This window comes from Taudactylus pleione, unplaced genomic scaffold (assembly GCF_031769625.1).
Source record: "Taudactylus pleione unplaced genomic scaffold, aTauple2 ptg000214l, whole genome shotgun sequence".
NCBI classification, from domain to species: Eukaryota; Metazoa; Chordata; class Amphibia; order Anura; family Myobatrachidae; genus Taudactylus; species Taudactylus pleione.
In genome coordinates this window covers 8,411,415-8,438,603 of record NW_028284616.1, presented here as the reverse complement: position 1 = coordinate 8,438,603, position 27,189 = coordinate 8,411,415, and the positions used below count along the sequence as shown (strand labels likewise).

Sequence of the window (27,189 nt, the reverse complement as noted above, 5' to 3'; positions counted from 1 at the left end):
TGGACACAATCCAGCAATCTGTTAACGGGAAAACTATTCGGAATGTGGGGATCATCATAACCACGGATGCCAGCCTTCGAGGATGGGGCGCAGTAGTCCTCGATTATCACTTTCAGGGTCGATTGTCACCTCTAGAACAGAAGCGGCCCATAAATGTGTTGGGCTCGTCCGGTAAGAGTTCAGTCCGACACGTGACGGCTGTCGCTTATATCAACCGCCAAGGAGGGACTCGGAGTCGCATGGCTATGCGAGAGGTAACTCTGATCCTACGGTGGGCCGAGAATCAGTCAATCCTGTCAGCAGTATTCATTCCGGGTGTGGACAACTGGGAAGCAGATTACCTAAGTCGACAGGATGTCCATCCTGGGGAATGGAAGCTTCATCCAGACGTGTTCAACGCGCTGATAGGCCGATGGGGATGTCCTCAGGTGGATCTCATGGCGTCGCCCAGATCTTCTACAGCAGGGCCCTTTCATACACCCCAACTTAGCGCAGCTACGTTTAACGGGGTGGCTCTTGAAACCGATATCCTAAGACGTAGAGGTATCCTAGACGCGGTTATTCCCACCATGCTACGCGCCAGGAAGCCAGTTTCGGCTGCGCATCATCATCGCATCTGGCGTGCTTATATCTCATGGTGTTCCAGTCGGGATCTTCTGTCTAGGACTTTTCATTTATCCCGGTTTCTGCTTTTCGTTCAGACGGGTTTGGATTCTGTACTTCGTCTGGGAACCTTGAAAGGTACAGGTTTCTGCCCTTTCAATTTTCTTTCAAAGGAAATTGGCCCTCATTCCTGAGGTGCAGACGTTTCTTCAAGTGGTCTTGCGTGTGCAACCTCCTTTTGTACTCCAATTGATCCCTGGGACCTTAATCTAGTTCTTCTGTTCCTTCAGTCGCCCATGTTTGAACCTTTGGAGGAGGTTGATCTTAGGTACCTATCTTGGAAGACGGTCATCCTCCTGGCTCTCGCTTCGGCTCGTAGGGTTTCGGAATTGGGTGCTCTTTGATTATAAACCTCCTTAGTGTTTCATACGGATAGGGCGGAACTCCGGACGATAGCTGCCTTCCTTCCTAAGGTCGTGTCAGCTTTCCATATCAATCAGTCTATTGTGGTACCATCGTTGGTGGAGGACTCTGGTTCTTCTACCTTGGATGTGGTTAGGGCTCTCCGCATCTATGTTGACAGGACTGCTTCCCTTCGTAAGTCTGAGTCGCTTTTTGCCCTCTATGATGCAGTTCGGAGGGGTTGGCCAGCGTCTAAGCAGACTTTAGCACGTTGGATCCGGTTGACTATTCATCAAGCTTATGTTAGTGCTAACCGTCGGCCTCCTTCGTCAATTTCGGCTCATTCCACACGTTCTGTGGGTGCGTCATGGGCGGTCGGTAGAGGAGCATCTACGTCAAAATTGAGCTGTGCGGCCACTTGGTCTTCAGTTCACACGTTTGTCAAGTTTTACAAATTTGATACGTTTGACTCTTCGGCGTCCCGTTTTGGTCGCCTTGCTCTGCAGGCGCCACAGAGCACTCCCACCCGTGGGGATAACTTTGGGACGTCCCCAGCGTAAGCACCTCCAGTGTCCCCTAGTGGATGAAAGAGAAAATGGGATTTTGGTAGCTACCGGTAAATCTTTTTCTCTGATTCCACAGGGGACACTGGACACCCACCTCTGCGTTCTATGCCTGCCTGTTTGGTTTGTTCCAGATGTTGTATGATTCAGTTATTGTGTGTTCTTCTCTCCTTTTCACTCCGCTTGTTCTCCACCTCCTCTCGGTCTTCATTTTCTAAACTGAGGGCTGATGGGGCATAGAGGGGGAGGAGCTTCACACTTCTATATTTTAAAGTGCCAGCTCCAGCTATCCACGCCTCTATACCCCAGCGTAAGTACCTCCAGTGTCCCCTGTGGAATCAGAGAAAAGGATTTACCGGTAGGTACCAAAATCCCATTTTCCTTTGCTCTGGTAACGGAACTGGAACCATTACCCCCGCTTGAAGCAAGGACTGAATGGCTTATTGGAGGAGCAGGGCCTTGTTCAAAACCGGGGTGGCATACCCGTGAGAGACCACTTCTTGTACCCAGGCGTCTGTGGTAGTCAGATGCCAGTGCTGGGCAAACTGCAGAAGTCAGCCCCCCTAGAGGGAGGTCTGTCCAGCTTTTCGCCCTATACAATTGGAAAGGACGCGAGAACGTGTCCCAGCAAAACATAAATCCGCAAAAAGTGCTGTCAGATTTGGCAAAATCAGCCTGACACCCCTCAAATAATGCACTGACATGGGGGATCACTAGGGATACCCCCGAATAGCCCTGCTGAAGGTATTTGGGGGTGCTTAAATGCTATTTATTGGTGCTATTTAGCGTCTTTGCACAACTGGTGAAGAATAGCATTTAGCAGGTTTTTTTTGGCAAGAATAAGTAGTCCCAGCAAATTTGGTGTAAATAAAAATTGGTGCAAGCATAATTAAAAACGGCTAAAGTGCGTTTTTTTTAAATCATAAAACACACCTTCAGCAAGCACCTGCAATCAAAAAAACAGCTTGGCATACTTGGAGGACCCCCTAGAGTCGATTTCGCTAGTTTAAGTTTGTCCCCAAAACAAAAGTACTTTTTTGGGGTGATTTTAATATTTTTTAGACTTTTGACGCAGTTTACCTTTGGGGGACTGTCCCAAGGCTGCAGGGGTGTTGCCGCAACATTGCACCCCAAACCCCCAATTCTGTACTTTTTCCGCCTCCATTCAGAGGCGAATCTTTCCCGCTGGTTACAAGGCACAGACTTTCCGCACCGGCAAAAGTCTTTTTAATTGAATACGGGGAAAGTTCTCACCTGGCGAAATGACGTCACCCGCGAGAACTTTTCACCGGCAATTGAATACGGCCCATGGGGAAAGGGTAAGAGATACGGATAGAAGCAGTATTCAAAGAAAAATCCCCACAGCCTGAATATATGAATATAGAAAGTTGTAACCAGTGGGTTAATTTTAACACTCAGACTATTGTATATAATGCAAGACCCAGATAAAAGCAGTTCCGTCTCTACCAGGACCATGAGAACTGCAGTGCATGGTGCCAGCGTGTGTATATATGGACTGATCTGAGCATTTGACAAATGACGGGTGCTCCACGGATATGAACTACATCTTATGAAGATGAATGACTGGTGTTGTCTGAAAACTTAAGACAAAAATTGAGTATATACTCTGTATGTTTGTTACTTGAATAAAGTGAGTTGATTTGTACTCCCTCAATTGGTTATGTGTATAACCATTCGCTTTGATCAGAATAAAATAAACAAACCCACAGTATACAAAAAGGGTACAGGAAAAAAAAAAAAAAGCACAGTCAAATTAAATACAAACATAACAGAAACACTCTTACAGCAGAATTAACACAGGCACAGCTAGTCTTAGTGTAAGGTAGTAGAATAAACTAACATTCTGGCTGGTGTAGTAGGTATTTTGTCTGGCTGCCACTAACAGTTTGTAGAATGCGTGGGTAGCCAACCTCGGTCTTTGAGAGCTACTAACTGGTCATGTTTTTCCAGACCACCTAGCTGGTGCACAGGTGTATTCATTACTCACTAGCACATTTGAAAACATCTTCAGGTGAAGATCATTATTTCTTGTGATTCTGTGAGACGACCTGGGAAACATGCACTGTTGGTAGCTCTTAAGGACCATGGTTGGCTACACCTGGTATACTGTAATCACACAGATTTACACATGCAGGTCACCCAGAGTATAATAACTCAGTCCCTGCAAGGTATAGAAGAGAACAAGACTGTTCCAGCATCCCTGAGCAAAAAGGTTCTCTGGAGGTGGCTGCTGCTGAAATGCACTTTATGCAGAATCTACACTGCACTGTGTCCAACCTCTAATATCAGAGCTGTAGGGCAGTACTGGCAAACTCACACCGGGGCAGAGCTGTGACTGTAACAGGAAGTTCTGGCAGGGTGTCTGCGTGCAGAAGTGAACTCGGTGATGCTCCAGTGGTAGCTCCTCCTCCTGGGGCAAGACAGTCTGGTTGTTTCCAATAGAAGGGAACCCGTCAATAAGGCAGACAATGCTAGTTAGGGGAGCTGAAGAGTAGCAGACACTGGCCCTGCCCCCTCCCTATTCAGCAATATGGCTGTCCTCGGGACCCCTAAGGAGAGGAAGGGATAGGGGTAACTGCAGCTTGCATAGTGCTGAACCTACTTTGCTTGTGAACCCTGGACATCACAATGTAGGATTTGGTGCCCACTTAGTAGGCAAACTACGGAAGCAGAGTCTACCCAGCAGAGGAATTTGAAAAGAAAAGAAACAGAACTCTAATGGGCACTTAAAATAAATTAAAGTTAGGGGGGGTATAAGGGCAGGGGGGGGGGGTTTGGCGCAAGTCCAAATCATTGAAGTTTTAAAGTGCTAGGCTCCACACTCCATCTATACCCCAGTGTAAAGCTGGCCACACATCTAAAGATTATCTGTCCAACCAGCCAACTAGTTGATTGGTTGGAATGAAAATCTGGTAACGTATGGGAGTAACTGATGATCAGCAATTTGCTCCTAAATGCCAGAAAACAGATGAAAATGGTCATCAGACAAGTTTGTTAAATGTTTGATCTAAACAATTTGTTCTAAAAACAGTTTTTGTTCATTTTCCAGCGTTTGGGAGCAAATTGCTGATTATCATTTGCTTTCATACCTTACCAGATTTTCATTCCAACCAATCAACTAGTTGGCTGGTTGGATGTAAGTTGGTCTAGTGTGTGGCCAGCTTAACTCCAGTGCCCCCCAACAGAAGAAGATGGAGAAAGATCATGGTTTGTTTTTTCTTCTTTTAAAAATGATCCAGGTATATAGATAATGAAGCCCTCACTTGTCTTCCACAGCGAAGACATTACAGCAGAGGTTCCCAAAGACAACCATTACAGTCCAGATTTGAAGGATATTCATAATTGAGCACAGGTGACTTAATTTGTACCTCAGTCAATTTGATTTAACCATCTGGACTCAAGCATGGATTACCTTAAAACCTAGACTGTAATGGCAGAGTTTGGGAAACTCTGGATTAAAGAGTAATCATTTAGCATTTTCTGCATCAGCCCCACTGTGCCTTGCGAGTACTTGCCAATTAGCATCCTGGACACATCATAAGCCAAAATGTGAAAGAACAGCAGAGTTAATTAGGCACTAGAAAAAGTAATTATTTACTTAGAAAGTGTCCACCTCCAGGACAGTCAGGGCCTGGGCACTTCAGTTAATTTCCACACATATTTATCAAAGACTATACAAAGTATTATTAGCTCACTTCCCAATAAAAATATATTATAAAAATTAAAAAAAATTCCATCCTCACCAAAATGCAGGCTTCTCTCCTCCTTTTTGATCTCCATGTTTCGCATATGCCAGAAGTTGATCAATTGTTGCAACATCCTTGGGGTCGGCTGCTTTACCTTCTTGAAGAGATAAAGTAGAAGGCAAACCTACAAGATAAATAAGCGAGACGACTGAGTTTTCAGTGCGGATTATATATATGCACAAATTTCTAATTATATCCTTAGAATGCAGAGAGGCTAACCACACACATATGCAGCCTCAAAAGAATAAATGATCTACAGAACTTTTTAAATGCCTCATTGAGTGACAGTTTTATTTAAATGAAACAGATTGTAAAACCATAAGCCGCTAGATACAGGAATACTGAGGTAGTGTTCCCGCTAGACTGTTTCAGCAGGGCACCGCACCCTGCCCTCTCTCTGAAGGGCAGAAAGTACCCTGCCCTCCAGCGCGGCAACCCCGCTGAGACAGCTTACAGGTTCTGTCTCCACCTGCGGGTCGCAGTGCACTGCGGGTGGTAAAAACGGCGTCACATCGGTCACCAGCGGTGAATGGATGCCGGGCGCATGTCACAGTGACCGCAGTGCTTGGGGGCTGCCCAGCATGTCCGTAAGTACCGGGCACGCCCCCAGGAGTGACAAAAAGGGGACGCATTATATAAACTGCCCCTTTTATTTGACCACACCCCTTTTTGCGCACGCAGAAGTGCCCTATCTCTAGGTCCGGCACCCTGCCTGCTGCCGGACCTAGAGTGAACACTACTGAGGCCATTTTGTAGCATTGTTAAACAGACGTTTTGTCAGGAAGTTGCTTTTAAATACATTTATTAAAGCTAGAAAACAAAAATAATCGTAATCAAACAGTTTGAATACATTATAATGGGTTACTATGCTAAGGCTTAAATGTCAGATTTATCCTTTAAAAATCCAACAATATAGGAGTTCCATGTTTATTAATATTAATTTGGTATATTCTGCCATGTAAATCTAAAACAGAAGCCAAACGAATATTGCATTGGCAGAGGAGTGTTGACTGAAATTTGGATTTAGAAAAGCTTACAACTCAGGTGGAGATGTACCGAGCCTTGGAGAGATAAAGTACCAACCAATCAGCTCCTATTATTTTGCAAACACAGCCTGTAAAATGACAGGAGCTGATTGGTTGGTACTTTCTCTCCCCAATGCTCAGTAAATCTACCCATCAATGTTTGTAAATGATTGTAGCGTTCCCGCTAGGCTGTTTTAGTGGGGCAAAAAGGCGCCCTGCCCTCCTGCAGGGGGGGGCAAAAAGGCGCCCTGCCCTCCTGCAGGGGGGGGCAAAAAGGCGCCCTGCGCTCACAGACTGCGTGTGCAGTCTTCACCCGCGGGTCGCAGTGTCCCGCGGGTGTGGAAATGTGCGGTGACCCGGTCACCACCGGTGAATAGGCGCATGTGCCCGGCATCTATTCTCCCTGTTAGCAGTGCTTGGGAGCTTCCCGGCGTGTCCGTAAGTGCCGGGCACGCCCCCAAGAGTAACAAAAATGGTGATGTGTCTTATAGACACGCCCCCTTTTCGAGTGCGCGCGCCTTCGGTGCTCGCGGCAGTGCCTTCGGCGCTCGCGGCAGTGCCTTCTCTAGCACCAACGCTCTGCCTGCCGCCGGAGCTAGAGTGAACACTAGATTGTATTGGTGAAAAACAACATGAGTATGAACAAGAATTGGCATCAAATATGAGAGTGATGGTCAACAAAATGGGTTTTAACAGTGAAACACCACTTTATCAAAAATGTTTAAGTGTCAAAAATAAGTAAATGTAGATGTGAGCTCCCAACATTTGACCACATCTCACTGGCAATTACCAAATAAAAATCACAAAAGCAGACAAAGTAAGACAAAGACTGTACTATGCTTCAAAAGGCCAGTCAACTTGTTGGTACTCAAAATGGACTGTAAAATTTGGTTTTATTGCAGTATTATATTGAGTTACTAACCTTGATTCTCTACATCAGTCTCACGTCCTTTTCCCTTATCAGCAAAACTTTCCTCAGTAGTCTTCTCAATGGATTTTAATGTTAACTTATGGCCACTCTGACGGAGCCACCGTCTTAGCTGTGAAATGAATTCTGTTCCAAACAGAAAGGAGTCATGGAAATTTGGATAATCTGAAGGTGCCAGTTCCATTTTACCAATTCCCAATGATTCCAAAACATTATTCTGTCTTACAGCGCTAATCATGGAAAATGTTTGCCCTATAAGCACAATGGTTTTCCGGCACAAAAATACAGTGTTCTTCAGAGCACCAAGTAGTTGTCGTGGATCTGTAAGGATAGCATGCTTCAGCTCAAATGTGTTACAGGCAATCAGCGATGGAGTCACACACTTTAGCAAATGCTGTTGGATCATCATCATCTCCTTGTCAAAGGGCTTGATCACGTCAAAGAAGTCATTTTTGGCAGACACCGTTTTTGTTTCAATTAACAAATCCAACAGGTTATTATCTATTTTGGGACTCTTCATGGCAGGATGACTGATACTTTTTATACCAGAAAAGCACTGCTTCCTGTGATACAAAGTCATGGGGCCTTTGAAGCAGTCCACAATCATCTTACAAGTTTCAGTCTGCACCTTGAAAAGAGCTGCATGCTGTTTTAGAAGGTCTGCACCAGCCGCCATGGTGTTACATTTGGCCCATTTCAGAATTTGAACGCTGAACTTAAAGGATGGGCTGTTGTTGTCCACGTAGTTCTGCTGTGTATTAGAAACTTGCTGTGTAGTGCTGGCTTCACCAGATTTACCTTTACCTCCACGATTAGCTTGAACGCCTATTGGTCCTTTTCCATCTGGATTTCGTATTATTCCAAGTGTTTGTTTTTTCGGCACGTGTCCCCGTGATCTGAACATATCCTTCCTAGGACCTAGCTCTGCACTTTGAGGGGAACGGAATTCTCTGAACAGTTCTGGCTCACGAAGAGAGTTACGCTCAATCTCCCAATTTCTGTGACCAAGATTCATATCTCGATCAAACGACTCATTACGTTCCAAGGACCGCATTTGATCAAGTTCTCCAAGTCGACGTTTTGAAGCATTCAGCTCTTCTTGATATAACCTCTCTTTTAAGAGCAAATCAGTAGAACTCATTCTGTCTAAAAATTGATCTGAAAGTCTTCCAACAGAGGATTCCCTACCGAATTCACGAGTGTAAGACTCATTTAAAACACGGTCTCTTCTTTGGTTTATATCCCAGTTTCTACTCAAAGAATCACGAGGTAGTTCACAAGATGAATATCTTTGTCTCTCTCTCTGCAAAGATTCATAAGTATCCCTTGACATTCTTGTCTTTAATGGCCCTGTTAAATAGAGAACTCAAATTTAATAACCAAACAAGTGATTTAACATGCAAGTTATCCAAAACTAAAGCTGGCCTGCCATTTATAATTAAAGCTATAGGGTGGAATTTGGCCCTGTTAAGTTAACGGGTGCCAACTGATCACCGGCAGCTATTCAATTAACCCAACTTTACAGGGCTTTCTTTTTGGACTCGCGAGACCTGAACAGAAATCCCTGATAAGTATGAAGTTGACGGGTGAATACACCCAGTTGACACATAAGGGGAGAATTCAATTATCCACAGTACTTTACCGCCGGCTAATTGATCTCCCGGGCTAATTCAATTAGCCCCCAAGACCGAACTTATAGGGGGTATGGCCACACCCCTCCTTAGGAAAACACCCCCACCAGCACCGTGCGAGCCGAGGAGGGGGGCACGATCAGGGTGATCTCTCCCACACACCCCAGTACAGGGGGAGGAGACTGCTGCTGCTCAGTGGCAAAAGTCTCCGGTTCCACTGCAGCACAGCATACAGCAGCTGCCGGTTCCACTACAGCCCAGTATACAGGGCTGCTGACAGGTAAGGGACGTGGCAGACCCGGGTAACTCCTTCCCCTCTCGGCGCCCGTTTATCGTGCAATTCTTTTCAGGTGCTCAGCAGGCTCTGAAAAAAAAAAAATTTCCGAATATTGTGTTTTCGGGCAGGCACCGGCATTAACACATAGGTTCTGTGAACTTAGCACAGAACCTATGTGTATCCGCCCAAAAAAAAGATACTTTTTCGGGCAAATAAGACGGGATCTAATTGAATTTGCCCGAAGGCTATTCAAGTGTTAAAATCCCGTTTCAGTCACCACCAAAAAATATTGGGTCTAATTGAATTCCCCTTTAAGTCCGTGAACTTTTCACAGACTTAATGGTCGCAATTCAATTGTTGTAGCGCGCCAGATCTCCCATCTAAAGTGACGGGAGAGCGCAAGGCCCTATTCAAGTTATGCCGATAAAGATATGGGTAAACACTAATCACCATGGCAAGTTGGAAGGAGTAACAATGTTATACAGTGAAAAGTAGAATACGTGCATAAAGAATTCATTTTTAAGCCAAATGATAATTTAATTTCCATATTGCACTCCTGAGCTCATATCCATACTGTGCTCAGTTTCAACTATTTCAGTGCCCACTTGAGCATATAAGGGTTTTTTAGCACTATGAATTGTCAGTTGTGTTACTTGTGGAAGAATAGTGCAGAATCAATTTTACACAACTTAAGACACTGGATGACTCAATGCCCTATTAAGTGTTTAGTCCTTTATTATTTTTTTTAAGATAAAAGTTGGCTGAAGTTAATGAAGATTACAGTTGATATTAAAAGCATCAAGTGTAGAGATTCAGAGGCTGATCAGATGTATAATAGGTCATAAGATTTTTTGATATGTACTGTATGATATATAGGGGGTGATTCAATTCAACGCGATTTTGAATAGCCGCGGGAGGAAGCTCCCGCAGCTATTCAATTCAACGAGCTGTTAGGGCGTGCTAAGGATTTTTTTCTCGCACCTCTCTGGGGATGAGAGATGAAATGCAACCAAACTGCCAGGCGCGCAGCTGTTTTCTGCATAGTGTGGCGCTAACAGCCACACTCCCAGTACTTTGGTTGGAGAATTCCGGTTAACACGCCTTAACACCCTTGTTAAGGCGTGATAACCGGCATTCTCCGACACGCAGTGAACTGAATTGAATAGCTCCGGGAGCTCGCTCTCGGCGCTATTGAATTCGCATTGAATCGCCCCCATATATTGCTTTTATCATCTCTGAATACACTTCTGCTCTGCTGAAATGTCTCATGTTTATTTTCTCAGTGAAATATGCTTGTGCAATTTCACTTTCCATACTTTATGGAAAGTAAATTGAATTTCACTAGTTCCCATCTACTAAACACATCTATTTTCTGCATTTATGTACTGATGATTGATAATACTTGATGTTAATGTCTGCATTTTATTTTGTTTGACTTGGATTTTACTGTATAAAACTCAATTAACAGTTAAGATTTTTAAAAATGAATTATGAAGTAAATACATAAACTGCAATTTCTGAAATAAAATCATATTTCATCAGTTTTTGTCAAAACAAACTGTAAAAGTGTCAAAGGGATGTAAGAGACATCAATAAAATTTGCCAGAATTTAATTTTTGCACATTTGAATGAGAGCTGACAATTTAGAATACCATATGACATATGGCCTATATCACTCACCCTCCAAATGGAACTCCTCTACGGTATCCGAGATGGCTCGGTCCATGCTTACTCTGTATCTCTTCATTTTTTCTTGAACTACGGCATCAAAAGTATCCCGTGTAATCCTTTGGTTCGCCATGCCTCGACTAAGAGAAACATAATATAGTGATACAATAGTGTGTAAGCAACAATAAGTGGAATCCCAGTAACATATTTGACAAGTGGTTTTGGTGCTAAACTGGAGCTGCAATGTCATATTTCAGCCAATCAGAAACAGACAAGGAGACATTGCAGTCACAATGACGGCGATTCAACTGTTAGTGCCACTCCTAAGGAGGCAGGCAGGCATGTACGAAAAGTACAAAACCCTGTCTAATTGGGCGCAACAATTAATGGGTGCCCAAAATAATTGAATTGCTACATTGGGCACCAATTAATTATTGCAGTGCCCAAAACAATTGAAATGTACCCAATAGATATCTGGCCTTGCATTTTTATTTTTTTTTAATCTAGACAGACATGTTTAAACCAATTAATTTCACATTTTTGTAGATGAAAACAAAGCTGCTCAAGTACTAGCCATTTCAAACATGTCAAAAGTGTCCCACACAATTTTTTAATTACCAAGCACACCCTTTATGTTTATACATTTTAAGCTAATTATCACTGTGCAACTTATGACTTCCCTTCAATACTTTTTACGATTTACTAATAGGAAAGTAATTTAGAAGAACATAAAAGTTTTGAACGGTCATCAAATCTGTCTTTGATTATCCATTGGCATTCAATACAAAGCAAGATAACTTATCTGGTCAGATGCTACGATTCTTTTCTTTTAAGATATACAAGTAAACAACAAAAAGGGATGAATAGCAAGACTAAGGGTGCCAATGTATAGTGATCATACAAGGTCCGGCACCAGACCTAGAATGGGGGACTCCTTGTGTGACCAAAAAGGGGCATATTTTCCCACTTCATAACTCTTGGGGGGGGGGGGGGGGGTAACATGCCAGACTGCCCCCAAGCTCTGTCTCTGGGTCTTTCACTACAGGATGCACTGCTCTGGCCCAGAGTAGCAGAATTTAAACATACTTTGATAGTAGTTAGGCAATATGTAACCTAAATGTTAAGCATCTAGATACTAAACAAGGTCTAGGGTTTTTAGGAATAAAACAAAAGTTAGTAGAATAGGTAGGTTGTGTAATAATTATTATACAATTAAACTCTATGGATGCAATTCCCTACCCTCCAACATGACCAGCTACATTAGGTACAAAACACTTTGCTCCTGGACTTCCCACCTAATATACGATTCCGTCACCTGTGTTGAACTAGGTAAATGATGAGACAGGTGTTTCAGCACAGGTGTCTACAATCATACATGAGGTGGAGCAGAGCATTGTGTACCTAATGGAACAGTCCATGTTGGAGGGTCTGCAATTCAATATGTGACAAGAAAGACAAACATTGGAGTGGAGCCACTTTGCAAACACCATCACGTTTTCTTTACAACCGAGAAAAACGGTACACAAGACAATTGGAAACATCAGGGTAAATCATGGCAGCATGTCCATATACAGGGAGGGAGGGTGTGTTGTCGGAGAGGTGTCCCTTGCCGAGTGTGAGTGAGGTACAGGGATTCTGCTGGACTCACACAAAGCAAACAAAAATGTTCTCTTTCAGAAGATGAGATGAATACGACCATGTTTTGGTGGAGTGGAGGGGGTGTTGGCTTTAGGAGGGGTGTTGGCTTTAGAAGGGTGTTGTCCCCGAGTTATTTATCACACTCAACCAGCTCTTTCAGTTTTAAGCCTTTTAGTTGATATTAACTTTAAACAGATTATAAAAAATAAACAAAACAATATAAATTTGCCTCCTGCAAATAAGTGAGCTGGGGAGCACAATAGGCCCCGCACGCGGACTCGGGGTGAGCACACAGCGCAGCCCGGCTGCCGGAGATAGGGGGAAAAAACGCACACAGAGAAGGGAACACGCATGTCCTATGGGGCCTACACTACACACATTACCTGCCGACCACTCCGCTTACACCGCGCCGCTGCCTGCACACTGCTCAGTCTCGACCGGAAACACGCAGCAGTAAATGTCGGTGGGTGGGACACCCTGCCTGCTGACGTATAACGCTGGTAACCGGAAACACTTTTAGTAAGGGCAGATTTCCTCCTTACAGTAATAATAAAAACATATTTATAAGCGCTAGAGATACTGAAAGTATCTAAATATAAACTTCAGATATTTTGTCGGAACATTTATTTCTTCTTTGCCGCTCTCCCGCTAGTAAGGCCTGCGCCGCATGATGACGTCATTTCCGCCAGTTGTTGCTATGTCAGCCGCGGTCCGTTCCTAGCTGCTAGCTTTGCTACATAAGGAGAAGCTCTGTCTCTTCGGTAACCGTGGGCACAAGGGTGGTAGAGGCTCATGCAATGTGTTTAACGAGGCCACCGTAGGGGTGAGCCCTGCAGCTAGGGGACATTTTCCGCCTCTGTTTCTTATGAATGTATTATTTCGATTACTGAATTCATGGAGGGGGAGGGTTCAATTTAGCGTGATGGTCGGGCAGAGCCCCGGGTAATGGTAGGGCAAATGCGATTCGCTGTCAGTAACATCACTGATTGTCCCTCACACCCCATAGAGTTGCTGTCATGGCAGCACATAGGGAGAATTCGGCGTAATGTGCTGCCATAATATATGATAGTTAAGGTTATGTATTATGTTAGACTAATATCCTGAGCACCTCAATGGGAAGAATTCATTTTAAAGTGATGGATGCAATGTGCTGTTCTGGCAGGATTTTGAAAAATGATGTTGGGATTACCTTAAATGACAGATATGTCTACAACAGGGTCTCGCTGCGATGAAAGGCGGCACGTCAGCGTTGAATTGGCTCTAATGGAGCACAAAGAAAAATTAGTGATGTTACTGTTTAAGTGCCTTTGTCTACCAGAGGTACTTTGTGACCATTGTGCTGAGACATTTTGCTATCTGTAAGGAATAATTAAATGCGGTTGATCCAGTTACCCATAAATAGTGTGAGGTGTCCTTGGAACGGTGTCCCAACACTGTTGCTGCCACAGCAACTTGTGCCCCTTGAGGCCTGGACTTCCACAAACTCACATATTTTTACTCCCTGCCCTATGGCATATAGCTGCAGCCTATTGAATTGACCCATTTGACTGTAATTCACTACCCAGTGGAATGTTTAATTCTCTGGCTGTCATTTGTATCCCTGGCGTGTAACTGGTGGAGGGGGCAGTACATTCAGTTAAGTTAAACTGAAAACATGAGATAAGTACTTATGTTTGTAAGTAGAATGTGTGCAAGACCTATGCAGGGAATTCAAATCCCAACAGTGATCTGATGTGCTGTGTGGGCTTATAGCATGTGATTGAATGTTTTTGTGTGTGTTTTAGCGCTCAAGAAGGCCTATCACTCTTGTGATGGGAGCAGGTACAGGACAAACAAAAATACAATACTTCTTATAGCATGTGATAACCGCATTGAGCCCAGTTATTTATACCAGAACTAAAACGCATATTATTTATAAAGTTATTTAATATAGTACCCACATATTCTGCAGCACTTTACAGAGAATATTTCAGTCATTCACATCAGCCTCTGCCCCAGTGGAGTTTACAATCTGTGGGGGGGTAAATCAATTCAGCGCGATGTTGAATAGCCCCAGGGAGAAGTTTCCAGAGCTATTCAATTAACCACGCTGTTTAGTCTGCCTACAGGATAATTTTCTCCCTGGGGTGCCAGCAGAAATCTAACTTAAGTGCCGGCTGCAATGCTGTTTTTTTGCACAGCGCGTCCCTTACATCCTTGTGGCCAGCAATTTAGTTGGAGAATGCTGGATAGCGTGACTAATCGCGGTAACCAGCATTCTCGGACTTAAGTGGTTCTAGTCAGACTTCACAGCGCGGTCGATTGAATAGCTCCGGGAACTCCTTCCCGGGACTATTGAATATCGCGATGATATGAATCTTCCCCTATGTTCCCTATCACATCGACACACATGCACACTAGGGTTATTTTATTTGTCAGACGCCAATTAACCTGCCATTATGTTTCTTGGAGATCCCATGTTTTGTTCGTTTTTTGCTGCCCGCTTCTCCATTTGTGCTTTAACCAATTAACTGGCTAATATTTTTTCCAAATATTTCTCTGAAATTTTATTTTTTTGTATGCTTTAAATTAGGTCAAGTACATCTATTGTGCTTATCCAACACAATTTAATTAAATTAAAAAAAAAGGGGGTGATTCAATTGTCATGCCTGATCTCCCGTTTAAAATGGCGAGAGCTCGGGCCCGATATTCAATTGTTTTTTTTGGGTGCCTATCCCTTTTCCGCCCAAACCCAGAACTTTCGCAGAGTACATTCTTGTCATTTACAATTTCTTCTTCAGGGTCCTAGGGCTCCACAGGGAGTACTTGGGTGTGTAGGTGATGGTTGAGGACTGGGCACCGAACAGTTAAAGCTTTGCTCCCAGGTTGCAACGGTCCTTCCCCCTATACCCCGCCCCTGAGCCAGAGGCACTTCAGTTTTCGTCGGTGCCCGGCCGGAGTCGGGTCACCAATATAACACTGGGCTGCTTCAGCCCAAAAGCTTTTATTTTTATGATTTTCTTTATTTTACATTTATTCTTCTGAGCGAGCAGCAGCAGACTGTCCACAGGACGTCTGTGCTGTTGCTCCATCACCCCTCCAGGTGCCGCAATGCCAGCTCTGGTGTTCTCGGTGGGCGTCCCGTGGACCATGCTAGCCGGCCCTGCGGACAGACCTAGACTGCAGCGTCGTTTCTATGGGGACAGGTAAGGCGGGTCGCCACTTGCGGTGGCCCGCAGATGGGCAGTCTTACCTCCGGTCTCAGGGGACAGACCAGAGGTGCTGAGTGTGAACACTGGCTCCGACCATGTGATCCACTAGACCACCAAGGTACATAAGGAGAGGAATCCAGCATCTTGATGGTTAACAAGCAACATGGGGAGGCCAGCTTTCCCTATTACAGTGGCCCCTCAGCTCAGGGCGCCATTCCTCTGAGGTTTAGCTTCTCTGTGCAGCTCTCCCCCTCCGACCACGCCCCCTCAGAGGTCTCCAGCGGCCATCTTCTACAGGCTCAGCCACAGCTCTCAAGGAAACGCAGGGTCCGGTCCCCGTACATACCTCTCCCTGGAGACAGGCTATGTTGCACTATAGCCTACCAGCCTTTAAGGACTGAGTAGTTAATTGTAGTGCCATTTTGCAGTTATATGTATTTCCTCATTGTATGTGACTTATGCTAGCGCTGTCTGTCTGTATATTCTCTCTATACTGTCAGCATATATCTTTCCCTTTTTTTCTCATCTTTGCCCTAACAAACAGGTGTATTCAGGGTTTTCTGTACCTCACATTCCTTGTATTTGTGAAGGTTGTCACATAATTACCTCACTGTGCCATATTTTGTGCTGTGCGCTCCTGCTGCTTGCCAAGCATAAGACAGGATCAGTATATTGTATTCCCACTTGTATATCACATACCTAGTGGTTGCATATTACTTAGTGCCATATTGTGTGCTATACTACTCTGCAGCTATGTCTAGCAAAGGCAAGAGTAGCAAGCATGCAGCTTAACCCATACTGCTCTCATGCAAATTATGTGATGCAGGCTTAAATGATCAGGATTTAATACAGGATGGGCTATGTGCTAAGTGTTATACCCCACCAGGCCTATCACAGGCCCCCTGGGCTTCCTTTTCTCAGGTGCTGGCCACTATTGCAGACCGCCTAGCAGAGTCGGCTGTAAATTCCCCTATGGGGTTGCCACAACAGGTACCTGTATTGCTTGTACCTCCTATGCCCCCTCCACCTCTACACCCTTTCAAATTATGTTGCAAGGTGAGAAGACTACTAAGCGTCCTATGTTATCTTCACTGTCTATGCAGCTCTCAGATTCTGAGGTGTCATCTGAGGAGGCAGAAGCAGAGATTCAGTCTAAAATTAATATACCTGCTTTGGTGCGAGCAGTTAGATCTATCTTGCAAATAGAAGATGATGAGCCTGCCCCCAAATTAAAGCACCCACTATTTAAACGAGGCTTCAGCAGAGCTTCCCCCTCTCCGATCAACTAGTTGAGCACATGGCAGCTGCTTGACAGATGCCTAGTAAGAGGTTTCAGCCCCAAAAATTCATTGTTGTTGTTATTCTTTTCCTGCAGCTCATTGTGCAAGATGGGAGACTCCCCCAGCGGCGGATTCCTATGTTACGCGTTTGACTAAAAGTGCTACATTACCTATCCCTACAGTTTCCTCACTAATGGACCCTACATATAGAAAGATTGAACTGGCCTTAAATCTGTGTACTCTCTTTCAGGCACCATTGTTCGCCCGACCATGGCTATTGCATGGGTGGCTAAAGCAATTGAGAGCTGGGCAGACGCCCTTGGGACTTTATGGTATCTCTGTATATTCAGGACGCTTACCTGTAGTGCCCTCTCATCAGCAATATCCAGTTTGCTATACTACAGCAACACTTCCAATTGCAGGCTCTACCCTTTGGACTGTCTACAGCTCCACGGGTGTTTACCAAGATTATGGCTATCATGGTGGCCCACCTGCGTGGTCAGGGGGCCCGCCTGCTACCATACCTGGGCGACTTCTTCCTCTTAGCAAGCTCCCCAGAGGTGCTTCAACGCCATCTTCAAGTAACCATTGCCTTCTTACAAAAGCCCGGCTGGTTAATCAACTGGAAGAAATCCTCTCTGGATCCTTAACAAAGGATGGCTCATCTGGGAGTTCTTTTGGATTCTCAGGATCAGAGAAGCTTCCTGACAGCAGACAGGATCTCCACACTGCAAATACATGTGCGCAGATTCCTACGCAATGCAAGTTCTAAGATCCCATCAGATCAAGGCTCAAAAGATGGTTCTCTTTCCAGAGGTTCGTCTGTCCTCCTGGTGGCTACAGACATACCATTTAACCAAAGGTCGCCCCTTTTGGATCCCACATTGGGTACTCCTTACAACTGATGCCAGTCTCCGGAGCTGGGGCACAGTGAACGGTCAACACTCCTTCCAGAGGTGTTGGACATCAGCTGAGTCGACCTTGCCAATCAATGTATTGGAACTCCGAGCCATCTACAATGCTGAACACCCTTAAGTACCATGGGAAAGTGCATGATAGGCTGCTGAGAGTACACACAAGATGCTCCAACCTGATTGGCCCATTCAGATCACATGCCCAAAACCAAGATGGCATTGCCCAGAAATTCCCAGCGTGGCAGCGCTGCCAGTCTCACCTGTCACCACATGGCCTGTACCCTTCGAACATCCATGCGCACCTCCAGACACCAGCACCCCCACCGCTAGGACTGCACCAAAACATCCGCACAGGCAGAGAACGTGACCCGCCAGGTACAACCACTCTGGTCGTGACACTGGAAAGTGGACTTCCTCAGCCGTCACGACGTGCATGCCGGGGAATGGTCTCTCCACCCAGAAGTCTTTCATCTCCTAGTTGACAAATTGGGCCTACCACAATGATCGCGCTGAGCGAAAAAAAATATTGGGTCCCAGGGACCCTTTACTTTAGCAATTTGGGGTCCTAATCCACTGTTTCTGGGTCCCTTCACATATTATGGGGGGTGAGGACAGAGCAGTTGTGACAGAGCTGGGGGGCAAGGAAGGAGCTAGGGGTAGAGAGGGGGCAAGGGTAGAAAGCAACTGGTGCAGTACAGGGAGGGCATGGGGGGGTTAGGGGCAGGCAGAACTGCAGGTAGAGAGGGGGGGCAAGGGTAGATAGCAGCTGGCACAGTACTGGGGGTTAAGGGCAGGAACTACTGGGGTTAGGAAGTGGGTAAGGCTAGATTGCAGCTAGGGCAGTACTGGGGGCGTAAAAAGGGTGTTCGGGGCAGTGCTGGGGGTAGAGGGGATCAGGATAGGAGCTGGGGCAGCACTGAGGGTAGGGAGGGGACAAGTGTAGATAGTATCTGGGGCAGTACTGGGGGTAGGGCGGGAGCATGGCTAGATAATAGCTGGAGCAGTATTGGGGGGCAAGGACAGTGTTAGGGGCAGTGCTGGGGGTAGGTGGGGGTCAAGATAGGAGCTGGGGCAGCACTGGGGGTAGGGAGGGGGCAAGTGTAGATAGCAGATGGGGCAGTACGGGGCCAAGAAAGAGGGAGAGGGTTAGGGTAACTAAAACTCGGGGCAGTGGTTACCTCTTTTGCTTATGCTGGGAACCCTTTAATGGGTCACCGTTGTCTGTTTACAGCTCCCTTCTGCCCATGCGCTGTCCACCTCCCGCCTTCTGCGTACAGAGAGCTCAGCTGGCTGAAGGAGTGCCGACAACGCTGCTGCAGCCAAATCGCCCACAGACTTCTGGCGGGGGACCCGCTGCACAGCGATTGGCTGGGGGTGACGGCGTAAAAACTTGCTATAGTGTGTATTTTGCAAACCTTGTACCAGAGGTGGACCTCATGGCCTCTAGACACAATCACAAACTGCCAGTGTACGGGTCCAGAACAAGGGACACCGAGGCAGCCTTCGTAGACTCCTTATCGGTGAAGTGGACCTTCCATCCGGCGTACCTATTCCCTCCAGTCTCCCTTCCTCGAGTTCTTCAGAAGTTCAAACAAGTCGGAGGCACTGTCCTACTGGTGGCCCCAGCAGGGCCCAGATGGCATTGGTACTCAGATCTTCAGAGCCTCTCCATTGACGCACCGTTCCTGCTACCTCAGCAGCCGGACCTGTTGTCTCGGTTCCTGTCTTCACCCGGACCTTGGTCGTCAGTCTTTGACGGCAGGGCTCCTGAGACATCCTTCCTGAGATCCATAGGGTTTTCTCGCTCTGTGGTACAGATTATGCTCAGAGTACGTAAGCCGGCCTCTGCCAGGATTTACCATAGAGTGTGGCATAATAAAATCACACAACTGGGCTCTGTGCTAATGGGTATTGCAAAATGGCAGAAGAGAAAAAAAATATATAGTCAGCAGTGTTCTCCCCAGGCTGTTTTCTGCGGGCGCATCGCCTTGCAGAAAAAGCCCACCGCCCGGCACTTCCCCCGCTGCATTCCCGGTCTTGCTCCGTCTCCTTGTGTGGAACGCTGGCCTCTGAAGCGTCCGGAGGCCAAAGAAGCCTCCGATTGCTTCAGTGGCAAGCGTTCCCAGTGATGCACTGCGCGGGTGACGTCATGACCTCCTTGGATGTGGTCCATGCTATCAGGATCTGTGTGGACCGTACCAGTTCTCTGAGGAAAACAGACTCCCTATTTGTGCTCTATGGATTTCCAAGAAGGGTTGGCCAGCCAATAAACAGACATTGGCTAGATGGCTTTGCATGACTATCTCACAGGCTTACACGCAGACAGGCCTACCTGTACCGGCTACTGTCACTGCTCATTCCAGTCGCTCTGTGGGTTCCTGGTGGGCAGCTTGCCGTGGCGCCTCAGCTGAACAGCTTTGTAAGGTGGCCACGTGGTCTTCTGTTCACACCTTTCTTCTATGCCTTTGATACATTTGCCTCTCAGGATGCTTCATTTGGACTCTGGATTCTCCTTTCAGCTCAGGAGTTATTCACCCATAGGACACCCACCTTGACGCACCTGGCTTCTAAGGGCTATGTTTCCTGGTCACCTGTTTCCCGTCTTTTTCTGTATGAGAATGTGATTCTTGTGTGTACCAGTCTTCCTTCTCTCTTCTCCTCCTCCGGCCTTAGGCTTGTCACGAACTGAAGTGCCTCTGGCTCGGGGGCGGGATATAGGGTGAAGGACCATTATATCCTGGGAGCAAAGCTTTAACTGTTCGGTGCCCGGTCCTCCACCATCACCTACACCCCCCAGGTCTCCCTATGGATCCTATGGACTTCGAAGAAAGAGAGTTAACAAAGGTCTATAATGTTCTCATTTTTTTATCTAGTCTGAAGGTAGTTTTGTTTTATGGCTGGTACTCCCCAAAAGAATGGGCCCGAGATACTAACATCTTATAAAGAGGAGAGTGTAAACATCCAGGCAACCTGCACAGGCATTTTCAGGATCTAAAGTGGTACAATAAGAAGGATTGAGGCCCTGATTCAGAGCCGGACGCTCTTTGTGAGCACTCGCTCTGAATCAGGGCGTTTTTTTTTTTCTACCCCTCCTCCAGGCCGCTCGCTAAGCTGTGGGTGACCACCCACAGCTTTAGCGGGCGGCCTGACGACGGTCGCGATTATCGCAACCATTGGGCTTGTGATGAGACCCTTGTGGTAGGGTCTCGTCCACCACAAGCCCCGGTGAACTTCCTGCTCTATTCCTGCTCCTTCAGGATGCCTCAGTTTGTCCAGCCACCCCCCCTGCACGCCTACAAAATGGGGCGAGCTGTCAATCACAATCGACAGCCGCCCCGTCTTGTAGTGAGTCCCGCAGGGAGTGAAAATGCACTTGCTACGGGGCTCGCGCACGCCGTGCGTGCGCACTGCCCGGCCATCGACCCGCTTGCGAGCGGGTCTGAATCAGGCCCTGAGTGTCTTAGATATATGAATTGTTAAAGCAGTGCTCAACAAAAATTTTGCTAATAAAATATACTCTGGCAATCAGTCTACAGGAGGCACCCTGCATCATAAATCCCTTTTATATGTGTCCTGTACACAGACGTGCCATGCAGCGGTGCCGGGGTACAGCAATCAGTGAGACTTTAAGTGTATCAGAGCGAATCAGCTGCCGGATTGTCACTCGCGTACTGTAATGTGGAGTTCTTAATTTTGTGATCAGAGGGCCTGATTCAGCCCCGAATGCTAAGCCGCGGAAGCACGCTATGGGCGATAATCGCGTGCATGCGTTTGCCTCAGTTTGAGTCACCCACTGCGCTCGGGAATTGTGTGCTCGCAGTACACAGACTGGATGCTACTTTGAGTGACTGTGTGTGGGTGGTAACGGGAAGGTGCTTGTGAACAGGGGAGTGGTGCTGCGAACGCAGGCGTGTCTGGGCGTCTAAACGGCGTTTTATGGGTGTGCATAATTAGCAAAGATGTGTCACTGTACACGTCACTTGGTTATATTTCAGCTTGCCGTGATCGCAGTGCTTGGGTAGGGTCTACCTCAAGCGCTGCGTGCAGCTTCGAAGGTTCTGATTAATCATACACTTCCTGGAGATGACGTGTGTTAATAAAGAAAAGTGGGCGCCTTTATACCGGTATGCGTTCGCTCTGCAGTCGCTCTCATAGACATAGAGGGCGTCCTTACACCAGACAGTGCGATCGCGGAATTTGCATACCCGGTCCCTATTGGCTGCGAGAGAGCGCAGCTTAGCGTCCAGGTCTGAATCGACCCCAGAGTCTCCAAAGAAAGTGTTTTACTGTTTTTTTTTTTTTTTTAATGAAAATTATGTTTAAGCAAAAAATTCCTTTGTACAATAATTTAGTATTGGTGTATGTTAAAGGCAAATGCCATGAAAAAAATATGCTGTTTTTACATTGTAGCTCTCTGTAGTCTCTTTCAGTGAAACTCCACTTTGCTAAAATGGCATGCAAGTGGATAACACAGGAGACCTTTGATGCTGTTGTGCAAGAAAATATTTCAGAGTTTGATCTGGAACCAGAAGAAGCTTTGAATGAAGCCATTCAACAATTTGAATCTCAAGGTACCAATCCACCAAAAGCATGATTTGGGAGAGATCGAAAAACTATATTGGTAGTGTCAGGATGTTTTCTGTGAGTGGCTGCTTTTACTGTCATCTTTTTATTTTCTGTTATGGTTGCAGTGTGCATTCCTTAAGGTCGGTATCTATGTATTTTTTTTTTGTGTGTGTGAAAAATTGTGTTTTATTTCTGATCTTTAATTTTTTTTTATTTTTTTTGTTTCTCTCACACAAAATAAAAATCGGTGTCATTGAAATTAATATATTGTAACAAATGGAAAACTATATAATTTGTTTTTTTTATTTTTGAACATGCCAGGGAAGAGATGACAGGTTGCAAGTTGACAATTACCCAAGAGAGGTGTCAGGAGACAGTGTGCTAGAGACATTCAAGAGGGGCAACAGTGCCAGGGAAGTGGGTAAAATGAATGGGGGAGGGGGTGGTGGCCTGGAAAGCAATGGAGTAGGACACTAGTCCTGTGCTCTCAGCCATAATCTCCTGATTTATATTTCTTGTAGTCAGTGGGGTCATCTCTGACGGGCTCGCTCCTGCTCCAGCCGTTGGTCTGAGACTCTGCATCTGTACTTACCGATCTGGATGCACTCTCTCTCTCTTCCCTGCTCCAGAGTCTGTGGGGTGGCCTCTTTCCTGGATTTAGCATGAGGCCGCCATTACCCATGGTCCATGCTGTGGCTCTCCTACGCAGCTTCACCTCCACTCCCCACAAGCGGCGCTGGTGTAGCTAATTGTCAATTGGCCTCACTTTAAGGCTTTCTGACTCCTGTGGGACTGCTGCTGCTGGGCTGTTATTGAGGTCTCCCATGTGCCTCAACCTTCTCTTCATGCCTCTGCTGATCGGTGCTGCTGCCATATAACATTGGAGTGGGTCAAGGCTGCTATGACCTGTAGTGCCTATGGGGAATAACTCCATTTCTCTTCCCTGCTGCCATCTCTGCCTTTCATATTCCCTGGAGAATCTACTATTGTGGTCAATCCGGACTGCTGGGATTACATCTTGAAAAAGACGCCAGCTGGCGTTGAAACGCGTTTGTGGTCAGCGGTGAATGTGCTGCCTGTCCTTGCTAGGAGGCTTTTTTTTGCATCCCGTGGATGTCCGGACGTCTGTGGTATCGATGCAACTAACTTTCCTTCTATCCTGGTACAAGTAGCCATTTCATTGCTATTTATTGTTTATACTTTTATTAAATATATATTTTAAATACTGCACCATGAAGTACTCCTATGCTTTTTTACATATGGTGATGGTCTAATCTCTAATGTGTACTCAGCACTGGAATTTGGAGAGAAAAAAAAGAAACCTTTATGTGCAGGGATTGAAAGTATTCCAAGTAAGATTTATGTGAGCAGTTCTTCACAGTATGTTATGCATTTTACATGAGGAATCACACCAAGGGTGCAAGTGGTGGAATGTAAAGAAACCTTTAGGAGCTTCATCTGCGTTTTTCCATGTAAGCATACATGTGAGCACTGTAAAGATTGCCATAAAGATACCTTTGTGAGAGTTCTTCCAATTGGTTGTATGTAAGCATACATGGGAGCTAAATTTCTACTCTATACTTCCCTACCCTTACAAAGGTGAAGGAATGCCTTTGGGTATCACGCCTTGTAAAAATTAAAAGTTTACACTGAAGGGTGATACACTATTTTTATATTGACTGAGGTTATACCAATACTCTGCATTTTCTTAATTTTTTTCCATATGGACTATATTCTCGAGATGTTAAGGAGACCTGATCTTTAAAAGATCACAACATGATGGACTTGTAATATATATATATATATTTGTGAACTTTGCCCTGTGTGAAACAATACGGAGCGCCGATGATTTGGTATATATTTGCTGTTTTATATGCTGGGACTGTAGTGCCTCTGGGAAATACTGCATTATTCTCCTCTGCTGTCTTCTCTGCCTCTAATTACCTTGGAGTTCTTGCTATTGTTGTCCAGACTACTAACCTGCTGTTCAGTACTTACTAGCACTGATTTCTTTCTTATTTCTATCTTGTTCAGTGTTACCCAGTGCAGCTCCTGAGTGTACGTTAAGTCGCCTGTTCAGGACTACCTTGTGGATCTCTGCTCTGTTGATTTGGTCACCCCAGTCTCCAGTTCAGTGCTACCCTGTAGAGTCCTGCTCTCCATACTTACCTGCTGCAACCTGGTTGTCTTTTACTGGAATTGTTACCTCTGCTCTCCCGTCTGTTCTGACGATTCTTTATCTCCGTCTGCAGTTTAGTGTGACCCTGTGCAACTCCTGGGTATACATTCAGTCTCCTGTTCAGAATGGCCCTGTGGATATTTGCTATTACCCTACATTGGCTGTGAACTTACCATGGAACAGCTTATTCAAGCCATTTAGAACTTGGAAAAAGTAACGACTGTTCAGATAGTGAAGAAATCTGTTACTTTGTCCAGTTTTTGTCAAATTACTCAGGTGATGGAGGATGGGTCTGGTGAGCCTGTTTCTGACCAGTTGTTTCCCTTGGAATCTCAGTTGGCGATATGTCAGCCCTGGCTTCTGGACGTTTCGGGTCCCTTTTGCTGTAATAATCCTAAACAGTTCCTGAATTCCTGGTTGACAACTACTGCCCAGAATTGTGGTGTATCAACTAGATATTCGTCAGGAGTTCCCCGGGGGACATTTTCTGTTAAGATTCTGCTTTATAAGGATAGATGGCTCTGCTTCAGGGTTCTCGGGCGAGTTGATCCCCATTGAATGATTTCAATATGCTTGCGTTTTTTCTTTCTTTTTTGCTGGTTTATTCTATCTTATGAATGCTCTGTTATGCGTACATGTTTTTGCATTCTGTTTGATGGTATTATTACAGTTCTAACATGCATTTAAGGTCCTCCTTTAATGCTGTTGACGTGCCTCCAGCGTGGGTGTTTCTCCTCTGGTGCTTTTATCCTGGGATGGACATGTCATTGCATTATGGTACATGGGTATAGTAGCCCTCATTTTCTTGGGTCGGGGAGTATAGTGTAGATTAGTTAATGAGGGGTTTGTATGGGGATCCAGATATGCTGTGATTTAGGGGTATGGTCATACAGGGGTGCAGGCCTTTGGGGGGGACAGTTGTTAGTATCTATTTTCTTCAGAAATATTGTTGTTTTTACTTATTCTAACTCTGTATTTGTCTGTTTATAGAGTAGCTCTATGTATTTGTCTGTTATGGAGTGCCTTGTCTCTAATCAGTGTTATGTTACCTCTATGGGTGTAAACTCTTCAAAAACCTTTAATAAAACTTAATCAATTTAAAAAATAAATAAATGGAGTAGTAGAATCTCTACCTATCATTGTAAATTCCACCTTACCTGGCTCTGAATCAGGGCCGTCCCTCCTACCTTTTGGAGCGACCTCCTGGCCCCTCGCATAGTTGTGGGTGACCACCCACAGCTATAACGAGCGGCCAAAATGATGGTCGCGATGGTCTTGACCATCGCGACCATCGGGCTTGTGACGAGACCCTTGCGGTATCAGAGCCAAAAGCACTCCCACTGACATCAATAGTGATGTCAGTGGGGTCAGCCCCAGACGGTGGGCGTTCCCATGGGAAAGCCTCCGTCAGAGGCAGCCACGCCCCCGGCATGCCCAACAAAGGGGGCTTGCTGTCAATCACCATGGACACCACGCCCGCTTTGGTGCGAGACCCATAACGACGGCTTGGTCGTCGTTATTCGGGTCCCGCGCATGCCCACGACGGAGCCGCCTCCGTCGTGCGCATGCGCACTTGCGCAACATCGACCCGCTTGCGAGCGGGTCTGCATCAGGCCCTCAGTCTCCTATTTCTTCTCAATGCTGGGTTTATTTTTTTGTCACCATAACTCTGATGAATTTCTGGAACTGATCTGTCACTCAACCTGCTGCCACTCACACTGGCTCTTTTTAAGCTTGAGCTAGTAAATGTAATTATTTTTTAAATTTTTTTTTTTTTTGGTTGTATCAAAAACACCAGGAGAGCCACCAATGGTCCAAAAACTAGTTCACCTCAGAAGCATTTTGTTGCCCTCAACTTTCATAAGATTCTCCATAAACTTTTTTTATTGCATTTTTTTTTTTTTTTTTTTAAATAATTGTACTTGTAGGAAATACCATATATGAACTTTACTTTTTACAAAAGACACCTGCACTAAAGCTAATCTGATTACCCTGGTGTCACTGTGAGAGAAACGTCCTCTGCTTTTAGAGAGCTGGAGATTGTGAAGAAGATTCCACTTAGCAGTTACTAAAGCTGAAATGTGGGATCCTAACATAATTCTGACTGTACTGGTAGATACCGCTAACACTCTGGGGTATATTTACTAAAGTGAGAGTTTTTAGAAATTGAGATGTTGCCCATAGTCCCAAACAGGGCCGGATTATAGGCAGGGCGGCAGGGGCGGTCGTCCACGGGCCCCCACACATACAGAGGCCCCACAACTAGAAGAAAAATAAACAGAGTGTGCACTCAGGTCCTCCTCGGCGGCTGCTCAGCTGCTTCCTAACAGCAGCCGCCGACGAGGACCGGCATTGTAACACAGCAGTACGTCTAGGAAGCTCCTCCGAGGAGCTTCATTGTACTGCACTGGTCCCGAGTAAGCAGCAGTCAATGTCTCGCGAGATCATGACATCACATCTCGCGAGACTTTGACTGCTCACTCAGGACCAGAGCCGGGGCTATAACTAATCACTGTAAGCAACTCAGAGCACTGCAGGGGAGACTCCGAGTCCTCAA

At 45.7% G+C, this 27,189-nt stretch overlaps 2 protein-coding genes across 4 annotated transcripts in view; one reads left to right on the top strand and one right to left on the bottom strand.

Annotated features, from left to right (window-relative positions):
- Window positions 1-12,991, bottom strand: part of SUGP2 (SURP and G-patch domain containing 2) — a 42,657-nt gene extending 29,666 nt beyond the window's left edge. Inside the window, exons 1-4 of the mRNA XM_088478435.1 lie at window positions 12,886-12,991; window positions 10,877-11,004; window positions 7,283-8,638; window positions 5,333-5,459 (exon numbers count right to left, since the gene is read on the bottom strand). Of these exons, the coding sequence (XP_088334561.1) occupies window positions 5,333-5,459; window positions 7,283-8,638; window positions 10,877-10,997 (1,604 nt within the window). The 5' untranslated portion in view covers window positions 10,998-11,004; window positions 12,886-12,991. The remainder of the gene's footprint in view (window positions 1-5,332; window positions 5,460-7,282; window positions 8,639-10,876; window positions 11,005-12,885) is intronic.
- Window positions 12,992-13,165: 174 nt separating this feature from the next.
- The window catches only part of ARMC6 (armadillo repeat containing 6), a 72,531-nt gene continuing 58,507 nt past the window's right edge, over window positions 13,166-27,189 (top strand). The window contains exons 1-2 of one of the 3 annotated variants that reach the window (XM_088478526.1): window positions 13,166-13,263; window positions 22,308-22,458. In XM_088478526.1, the coding sequence (XP_088334652.1) occupies window positions 22,338-22,458 (121 nt within the window). In that variant the 5' untranslated portion in view covers window positions 13,166-13,263; window positions 22,308-22,337. Of the gene's footprint in view, window positions 13,326-22,307; window positions 22,459-27,189 lie in introns of those variants that run through there. The other 2 variants (XM_088478527.1, XM_088478528.1) reach the window with 2 other exon arrangements.